General features: G+C 36.1%; 1 protein-coding gene across 1 annotated transcript; it reads left to right on the top strand.

Annotated features, from left to right (window-relative positions):
* Positions 1-1,028: 1,028 nt before the first annotated feature.
* On the top strand, positions 1,029-9,585 carry LOC123532748 (WSCD family member AGAP003962-like). The gene is made up of 3 exons (XM_045314312.2): positions 1,029-2,159; positions 6,352-6,588; positions 8,946-9,585. The coding sequence occupies exons 1-3, from the start codon at positions 1,670-1,672 to the stop codon at positions 9,332-9,334; spliced, it is 1,116 nt and encodes a 371-aa protein (XP_045170247.2). The 5' UTR covers positions 1,029-1,669; the 3' UTR covers positions 9,335-9,585.
* Positions 9,586-10,478: the final 893 nt, after the last annotated feature.

The following is a 10,478-nucleotide window of genomic DNA, read 5'->3' as shown; positions in this document are numbered from 1 at the left end:
TTCATGCTTGCGATAATGGAGAACAAATTTCAGCCCCCGCCCCCGAAAGTGCGACTAGGATTTTTTGCCTTAATTACAGCGCATTTACTTTTATTGCGACTATTTTTTTGTGAAGCATATTTTAAACACATGCTTTTGTAGTAATGTGCTAAGCTAAAAAATTTACCCTAAACAACCCCTGATCTCCCGGTGTGTTTAAAAGAAGTACGAACTTGGCCCTTGCCCCTTTGGAAAGGGCGAAAAAAAGCTATTTTTTGGTATTTACAGGCATTTTTATCAGTTTGTCGCTTTTTTCTTTGTGTTGCTACTATTCTATGCCTTTGTTTAGGCATTGGTCGTCTCGGCTAAGGGCCCGCTTTAACACCGACAAACAAGTACAACTGTCTATTCATACGGAGTTCAACAGTCTGTTGCAGACATAATTGGTGATTGCGGGAGAACGGGGCGTCCGAGACGGGTATTCCTCATACCATTGGACAGGCCTTGCCTCGGGCTTTCCAACGGTGCCAAAATCATATCGGCTGCGTAACTGACCGCAGCGCTACAGCCGTTCGACTGGTGTTCATACGGCGTCCAACCGTCTCTGATAAACAGCGTAATTAGCCACCAGGCGTGAAGCGGACCATTGTCGTCAAGTCAGAGCCACTATACAGCAGTTTCCTAGCATTTTCAGAGCCCCTGTAGGACATACCAGAGCCACAAATGAACTATGAATATGAATTCTGAAAATAAGCATTAAAGCCACCATTGTTAAAAGCTTTAGCAGATGCACTGTCCCTAACCCTAACCCTAAACCCCTCTTAGCTCCCTTTGCACCGATAAGAGCCCATATGCAAAGGATTCCTGTTCAAAAAAATGTGTTAGGTAAAATTTATTACCTTTTTAGTCTGCAGTCCGATCACTTCGGTCAAAGAAGAAAAGTTGTTCCCTAAGGCCCACTGAATTTTTTTGCAAAGGTTTCATCAAGGTCAATGTCAAGAGTCACTCAGGGGTCGCCCTCGAAGAAAAGTATGGTGTAGAGCCCATATCGTAAGATCGGAGCCCCTGCGCAGCAAATTCCTAGTATTTTCAGAGCCTTGGTAGAACCCTTCAGAGCCACTCCATAACACTGGAGCCCACACAGAATAAAAAATGTCAGAGCCATCATAGCTGGAAAGTCGCCATATGACCTATAATTGTATCGGTGCGACGTTAAACCCAACCAAAAAAAAAACACCCTAACCCTAAAACCCTAACCCTAACCCTAACCCTAGCGCCATCTTGCATCTTGTGTTACAATTTTACGCTAGTAAATATAATAAAACAACACGCATTTAAAAACTGTTTCAACCATAGAAAATGCATATTTACTCTCACCAATAAACTAATAACTTCGGCCTTCGCTGAATAATTTTAACCTGGTAGAAAGTTGTATATTATGTACTCGTCAATATTAATATTCCAGTGGGAACAGTTTAAATCGGAAACAATTTAGAGTACAAACACAAATTGTAGATATACTGGTGAAAGATAAAGATGTTTGCATGCAACTAATTCACATTATATATTATATTGCTTAAGAGAATTAAGTACTAAGATGATCTGAATACTAGTTTACAGTGCACATTTCTTCACGAGTTTGTGCTGGACTAAGCCTACTATTGTGTTTCAAAGAAAACTAATCAGCAAAATGTTTCAGAGATTTAAAAACTTGTTTCAACGGTGCTTTTCTTTAATTTTGATATTTTGTGTTTTAATAGGTTTACGCACAAATATTTTTGGAAATAGCGAGGTACATTTTGGACCAGCAGTATGGTTTAAGCAGAGTTCTTATCCAAATTTAGACGAAACGCTACAATCTTCAATGAACTTTAGTAAAACAGGAAAGGGTCCGAACACAAAAATAGCAAAAGAGCAGAAGCCGTCTACATCGGGCAGTCATAGCTTAAATGATACGGAACTTAAAAATGTTCAAGATATACATGTAATAAAGAAATACTATCCTAAAGTACATATCACGAATGTTGTTGCCAGACTAGGTCATGCCAGTTTGGACGGATCGGTAAACTGTAGCAAGAAGGAAATCAATTTATCTCAAACATTGCTACCTATAACTGGGTTAGTCAGTTTTCCTGGATCTGGAAATACGTGGACCAGGCATCTCATACAGCAAATGACAGGTACCTCTGCAATGTTTATGTTTCATACATTGGCCTAAGCATAGGAGTCTGAAATTTTATCCATAAGCCACCCCAAGCCTACAGATAGAAAATACCCCAATCTGTATAGAATGGATCTTTTCTATATACTGGTATAAAGATTTGTGGTGGCTTATGGATAGAATTTCAGGTTTCTGTAGTCTAAGTTTTTCTTATAATAATGGAAATTATTCCACCGAACAAACGCTAATGAGATATATTTGATAAACATCAGTAGATCGATGCCATTTCGTTGATTGATATCCAGGGTTTTAGAAAGTCGTCAGTCGTATAAAGAAATGGTTATTGAAGAAGGAAGAAATAGCCATTGATTAACCTATTATGTTTGATTAACAGGTAGTTGTGTACTTCCAGAGCTACTGTATTTATATCCTGTAATATACCTCAGGGCAACGGGTTTCTTTTACGAAGAACGTTTCGAATTTGTAGTATATAATTGATGTATTTCATACACAATACAGGTATTATCAAATGATCTATAGTGAATACCTTGTCATTTCTGAATGGCCAAAGCATTATTATAGGAATTAAAAAGATATGCAGAGTTCTCTTAAACTAAAATACTGAAACCTGTAATAGATATTTGTTCAACATCTTTGAAAATATATAGATATTCTATCATTGGTAGAACTTGAACGTTTTAATAAACGGTCCTGGTAAGGTTTCTGAGCACGCCAATTACTGAGTGACTAATGGCTAAACAGGAAAATTAATTATGTCTCCCACCACACAGTGGCGTGGGAAACATATTGATTTACTCCAGTCTGTGTGTCTGTGTGTGTGTGTGTGTGTGTGTGTGTGTGTCTATCTGTCTGTCTGTCTGTCACAAAGCTTGTCCGCACTCTAAGTCGAACATTTCTCATCCGATTTTCACCAGACTTAAAAAAAACTGTGTTTGACCATAAGACCTCGGCCAAGTTCGATAACTAGCCAAATCGGTTCAGGCGTATTGGAGTTATGGCCCTTGAATTACCAAAAATCGGCCTTTTTACTCTTGTTCGCACTCTAAGTAAAACATTTCTCATCCGATTTTCACCAAACTTAAACAAAATGTGTATGACCATAAGACCTCGGCCAAGTTTGATAACTAGCCAAATCGGTCCGGGGGTATTGGAGTTATGGCCCTTGAATTACCAAAAATTGGCCTTTTTACTCTTGTCCACACTTTAAGTCGAACATTTCTCTTCCGATCTTCACCAAACTTAAACAACATGTTTTTGACCGTAAGACCTCGGCCAAGTTTGATAACTAGCCAAATCTGTCCAGGTATTTTGGAGTTACGGCCCTTGAATTACCGAAAAGTCGATCTTTTTACTATTGTCCGCACTCTAAGTGGAACATTTCTCATCCGAGCTTCACAAAACTTGAACAAAATGTGTTTGACTATGAGACCTCAGCCAAGTTCGATAACTAGCCAAATCGGTCCAGGCATTTTGGAGTTACGGCCCTTGAATTACCAAAAAATCCGCCTTTTTACTCTTGTCCGCTCTCTAAGTCGAACATTTCTCATTTGATCTTCACCAAACTTGAACAAAATGTGTTTGGCCATAAGACCTTAGCCAAGTTCGATAACTAGCCAAATCGGTTTAGGCATTTTGGAGTTACGGCCCTTGAATTACCGAAAACTCCGCCTTTTTACTCTTGTCCGCTCTCTAAGTCGAACATTTCTCATCCGATCTTCACCAAACTTGTGTTTGGCCATAAGACCTTAGCCAAGTTCGATAACCAGCCAAATCCGCCCAGGCACTTTTGATTAATGGCCCTTGAATTACTGATTGGATCCACTCGTCCAGACCATCTAATTGGATCCACTCGTCTAAACCATCTAGAGAAACTAAACATTTTTCATAGGGGCAGTTGTGGGAGACATGCGCTTTTCTCAAAAGCATCTCTAGTTTAAGTTGTCGATCACTTTTCCGATATTTGTATTTCATTAACTGTTTATTTTATGTTATGAAAATAAAACCCTTTGACATAAATAGTTAACAAGATACAAGTTTGCGATATTGTCGGTAGTAGAGAGTTTGAGATTTCAACCTTCGCCTTCCCCTTCAACGTCTCTTGCGAAGTTAACGTATGAAGTTGAAGTTCGATTAAAATTCCTTGAGATTTCAAACTTTAGAATTAACCTAACTTCTTTTAATCCGCCCATTCAATTTATCTGTAATTATGATCGTTTTTCTCGTGCATTTTGATATCAATTGTCCGAAAGTGCAAGATTTTTACAGCAGGTTTTAGAAATGAAAATTAAATAAAAACATTTCAATTTCATAATCATCGCATGGATATTAGTGCGATTACAAAAAAAGAAGAAGAAAAAAAAAACAAAAAAAACAACATTTTATATAAAATGATGTCAGTTTACAATGCATGATTGTAAATCATACATGAGAGGAAATAAAAATGATAATCATATCAACGTATTCTATTGGTGATGGTGTTCTTGAAAGATATTACAGTTAATACTTTTTAAAAAAAAACATGAGACATCAACTACAACAAATGCATTTCTCGATATACTTTGAAGTTAAATATGTGAGATAAAGCAAACACAAAAGGCTGTTGACTAGTATTTCATAGTTTTTCTTAAAGCTTTTTTTTTTTACTTTGAATTGGTACTTTGTACATCGAATTCCTTACAAGACGCGTTTTACTTGTAGACTGTTCCTGTTGAAAATCTAAGCTTTTAGAAAATATGTTGATAACATGAGCCAATATACACAATTTCTGATACATTCAACAAGCGATTTGAAACAAATGTAAGATACTTTCGTGATATAATACGTTGAGGCATCAAAACACTCAGTTTGACTCTGTATAATGCCAAACTCTCAGACAGCACAATATAATCGTGCCAAGTCACCATGTGTCTAGCGAAACAGTCAAGAACTGTTAGGTGGAGACGAAAATTGTCGCACAAAATAACATGTGGGCATATACACGTATTTGTTTGAATATATCATTTCATAAGTAAAGCATGTGCAGATCAAGGAATTTTGGTTAGAGGGACACCAATTTTAAGAGCGGGGTCACCCATTCAGGGCGATGGGTGGGTGTGTATGTGTGTGTGTGTGTGTGGGGGGGGGTAGTCACACCAAGTTTCAAGACCGATTTTCTTTGTAAAATGTAAGAATCAAAGGGGGATTGACCCGCAATGCCCCTCTGCCATGTTCTGGGTCCGTGCATGTAAAGAATGGAGCTATCCCATACGGCTAACAGGAAACCTCTCGCATCATGAGGTCATAGATCTAAAATTGTCTGATACTTCAAAAAAGAAAATTCCGTCTTACTAGTACCATTTTATGTTTATAATTAAAACGCAATTGTCTTATTAAGTGTCCGGCAGAGACGGATTGATTCTATTTGGAAGTTGAAACAAAATGTTCCACCAAATGATAATCGCGCGTTATCATTCATTTTTCAAGTAAAATGACTGTCATGCCATGTGTCTCCATCCAGATTTCAGTCTTTGATGCCGTGTATGTGGACAGAGTAGATGTACAAAGACTGAAGTTTTGACTTTCGTGATATCACATCTTCGGACGTTCAAAACTTCACTTCTTACGACAAAAAGTCCCGTCTGGTACAATCAATACCGCCCGATGACACAAATATGTCATAGAAGTTAAAGTTTGAACAAAATCTCCAAGTTTCTCAAAATCAGTTGATAACTTCATACTTCCAGGTTCAATTCAATGTATTTAGTTAAAATCATTAGCCAAACAAAACTTCAATATTCTTATACTTATTGATAATGTTTCGCATCAAATTTAGTCCAATTATACATATGGATAATCGAATAACTTAATCAGCAGAAATCCTGAAATGGCTTTTTATTTCACATACTAGTAGTAATAAAACGAAGTCTTAGGCTTACTGGAAATTACATGGAAAACTTTAGTAGCAACGTCTGATATAAATAAAATATACGCATATTGGTGACGTTTTACCCAAAATATATATGAGAGACGTTGAAGGGGAAGGCGAAGGTTAAAATCTCAAACTCTCTATTGTCAAAGATTTCCAATCAAGTGCCCAACAGCGCTCTCAGAAATGAAATATTCTGGGTGGCAAATAAACGATGCGTTAACATAAATATATTTATAATATTTACACACTCTCTAGAGATATTTATTATAACTTTAAATTGTAGGGATTGGAACATCCAGTATGTATTGTGACGAAGAATTGAGAGCGCGGGGTTTCCCATATGAATGTCACCATAACAGGGCTAGGACTGTAGTGGTGAAGACGCATGAAGCAAGACATTTTAACCTATTCAAAAACATAGTGCTGCTTTTAAGGAATCCATACGATGCCCTGTTGTCGTGTGTAAACTTTGCAAAGGTTGGACACACGGGCCATTCATCAAAACAAGTCTTGATTCAAGGTACATACTCGTAGTATGTATTAAATATGACGCGCTGTTGTCGCATTTGCAGGCTGTGCAGCATTCAAATTATATGACTGACAACAAATGAAAGAAACATGTACCATTTAGGAAGACGCTTTTATTATTAGTGGCAAAAGAAATATACATTTATTCCGGGTGACTAAAGAAAGATGTATGAATTCTGGGGGTCAAGGAAAGGTGCATTTTTTTCTGGTAACAAAAGAAAGGCGATTTAATTCTCGGGGTCAAAGAAAGGTACATTTATTCTGGTAAGAAACATGCATTAATTATTGGTGGCAAATAAACGACGCGTCAATTTCTAGGGTTTAAAATTAAGACGCATTATTTCTTGGGTACCACGCGTTAGTTCTTGGCGACAAAATAAGTCACATTAATTCTTGGTGGCAAATAAACGAACAGAAAGATGCATTAATACTGGGTAGAAATGAAAGACACATTACTTCCGCATTAACTTTGGGCGGCAAATAAAAGAGCTTTAAAGTTGTTTTTTTAAATTTTGGTGAAAAAAAAGAAGACGAAAAATTTGAGGGGAAAATGAGAGTTTTGGGTTTAACCTTTTTTATTTAACGTATTTCAGTTATGAAAAAGGGGGATTTAAATTTAAACCCCAGGCCCGGGTTTCTGTCCAGTTTAAACTGTTCTCAACTTCCAAGTAATCCCAATTCCCACAGAGGTGGGGGGGCAAAAGTTGCAGACAAGTGTCTTTAAATCAAATCGTCAAAAGAAAACGCCTCCCGGGGCGAACTCCGACCCGCGACCCGTAGATCGGCGTTCTTTTAATTGGGTAGTTTACGGGTTAGAGCATTATTTTGCTTGTATAGTTTTTTTTCGATTTTGGCCCCAAATTGTGTGTAAAAACTTGAAAAAATATTTTAAATTAAGCTGTGGAATTAACTGGTAATCCATAATACAGGTCAGGTTACTTCATAATCCCTATGCAATACAGGGTTGAAGTCACGATGACAGTTAAATCGGCATTATGTCAAGTAGAATATAATAAAAAACATTCAAGATTCCAAAAAAGGTCCCAAAAGTAGTAGGTTTTAACTTCTTTTTCGTCAAATGACATCTTTTTAAAAATTAATGGGATTGTTTTTATTTTTTTTTTGAACACAAAAAAATTTTTTGAACCAAAATAAAAAAAAAGAAAAGTTTCAAATAGTTTTAGCAGTGGGCCGAATCGCTTTAATATTCCGTTTGTTGGATAAAGAAAAAAAAAAATAATGAAATACAAAAAATTTTATACAAATATCCTTTGCATAAAAGGCTGAATTTGCCTTGCCAACGCTTTGATATTCAGGATTACATGTTTTAACAATTTCTGGCATTTTTACAGTCCATTCATCATTATTTTTGAACGTGTAACTTTATTACACTTTGACGAAAGAGCCGTCCATTGATCAGGTCGTGCAAAATCTATTATTGGAGAAGTTCATGCGTGTTTTCCCGGTAAAGCGGTCAATTTTTAAAACTTTTTTTTTTTAAAACAAATGCGTGCGATTGAAACAGACTGAAGTATACAACCTCCCCTGATTTAAAAAGGGTAGGATTGTCAGATGAAATTAGAAAAAGTTCTGGCACAGAATGCAGGAACCAGGTTTGAAACTTTATGAAAAACTAAATACGTTTCATAAAACTGGTCTTTCCCAAAAGAACGGAAAGACATTTTTCGATTGACCGTTTAATGAAAAGCAGATTATTCGTTTGAGACAATTCTTCGAATTCAAAAGAGATCGAAAAACGTGTATAGGTAATTGTTGTAGAACAAATCCCATTCCCTTTGTCTTTTGCACTATCATAACTTGCAGCTATATTAAAGTATTTGATACAGAAAACTGCGACTTGTTTCTCCATTTGTTTCTAGCTGTTGCAAAGTTTATGAATGAAAAATTTGAAATGCTGTTTCTGCCCGGACCTCCTTATTTCAATTTGCCCAGGCTAGCGTTACGCGGTGCCTCGTATATTAAGTGCTTAGATTTAAAAGAAGCCAAAATTTACAATTTAAGCTACAATGTGTTGCTTTGTAAAATAATGTATGATAGAAACAAAAAGTCATTACTGAATCGAGTGTTTGCAATATTTCATTACCTTTTAATTTCATCAAGATTTTTTCATCACGCCTTTGTTCTTTTTAGTACTCACGCCTTCTACCAGCATCAATAATATTTATTTTTTACATGAAGCTACAATGACAAAGTTTCTATATGAAGTGGTTCGGAGACCATAAGATGTACAAGACTAATTATTTCACGGCTATTCTTGACAAAAACCAAAACTATTTTTCAATTATATTTTGTACTGCTCACTGTGAATTTAACCTCTCTTTATTTCAGCCCTCACCAAAACATTCGAGCACTATCTGAGATGGTATGTTAACCTGACCAAGAGCATAATAGAAAAGTTCAAAGGACCCGTGCATGTTGTACAGTACGAAAGACTTCAAAGTGATATGGCAGGTGAGCTGAGAAAGCTTGCCTCATTCTTTAATCTAAGCGTCCCTGATAAAGATATAGATTGTACAGTTAAACTTCAGGAGGGTAATTTTCATCGTAAAACAAGCGAAGCAGATCATATAGAACTTCTAAATACTGTTTACACGAAGGAAAACCTTTTACGCCTACAAGAGGCGGCACGATATTCAGAGAAACTTTTAAGAAATGCATATAATGTAGATATTGACTTAGGTGGTACAACTGAAAGACTGCTGTTTCAGACTTCATAATGCATATGTAAGAGAATGATTAATATTACTTATCAAACAAGGTTGTGTGCTATGGTCACTCAGTGACATTAAAATTGGTATTTTAACCATTGAGGTAAGTGCTTGCACATTCAAATGTATTGAAAGGTAAATTGGATTCGCTGCCATTAAAATCCTCACTCTTTCACCATGGAGGTAACAGAGTTACTTGTTTCTCTGGACAAATGTGTTTTGACTTTCTTGGCATAAAGTTCAGACAAAAACTATTTGTACAGAAACTCCCTTTAAAGAAAAATTGCTTTCCCATGCTAATTTTCCTTTTAAAAATAGTAATACTTGAAGAGATTGATGAAAACAGATTAAAAAAAACGGGTAAAATAATTAAAATTTGTTTAAGAAGTAGTCAGTTATGTCTGTGACAGGAAAACCCGTACCGCGACAGAAAACCATCAGAACAAATGAAACCCTTTCAAATTTACAAATTTATTTACATAAGTGATTATTAACAAAAAATAGATAATGAAAAAAAATGATTAAAGAAGAAAAAAAAAAAAAATCAAAGTTCAGTATACCAGATAAAAAGTTCCGACATTCCATTTGAATGTGCGTGGACAGTTCTTCCCATTTAATTGCGAACTTAAGTAGCACAAAAAATTTTTAAAAGATCTTGAAATCAAGTCCTTTAAACCGTGAATACTTTTATTCCTTTTTGGCCCCCTATGGGGGGAGGTGATTGACCCCTGATGACTTCAGAGGTAAAAAAAAATCAGCGTCTTTGGGGGTTTACGGCAAAACCCCATGTGACGAAAGCTCTGCGCTGGGAAAATACACCCAGGCGGTGAAGACAAGTAAACCCGGGTTTGTATTCCGGTTTGACATCACCAGGAAAATCGTGGGGGAAAAGAAGAAAAAATTTATAAATTTGGAAAAGCACCTAGAAAACAAATAAGTCGGGCTAAAATGCCCCTTTGGGTACAAATTACCTTGTAGGCCCCCATAAAAAATGTGCTACTTATACAAATATATGTGCTATAAGTTATACGCCCGTGATTAAAATACGTCCTAATTACTTCCATTATTACAAAAAATTACTTATTTAAAAACAAAAGTCAAAGTATGAAAGATATAAAAAGTTTGATGAAAAAATATTTTTAAAGGAAATGAT

The sequence above is a fragment of the Mercenaria mercenaria genome, chromosome 11 (genome assembly GCF_021730395.1).
Source record: "Mercenaria mercenaria strain notata chromosome 11, MADL_Memer_1, whole genome shotgun sequence".
NCBI classification, from domain to species: domain Eukaryota; kingdom Metazoa; phylum Mollusca; class Bivalvia; order Venerida; family Veneridae; genus Mercenaria; species Mercenaria mercenaria.
Note: the sequence above shows the minus strand (reverse complement) of the source record. Positions and strands in the feature narration are given on the sequence as shown.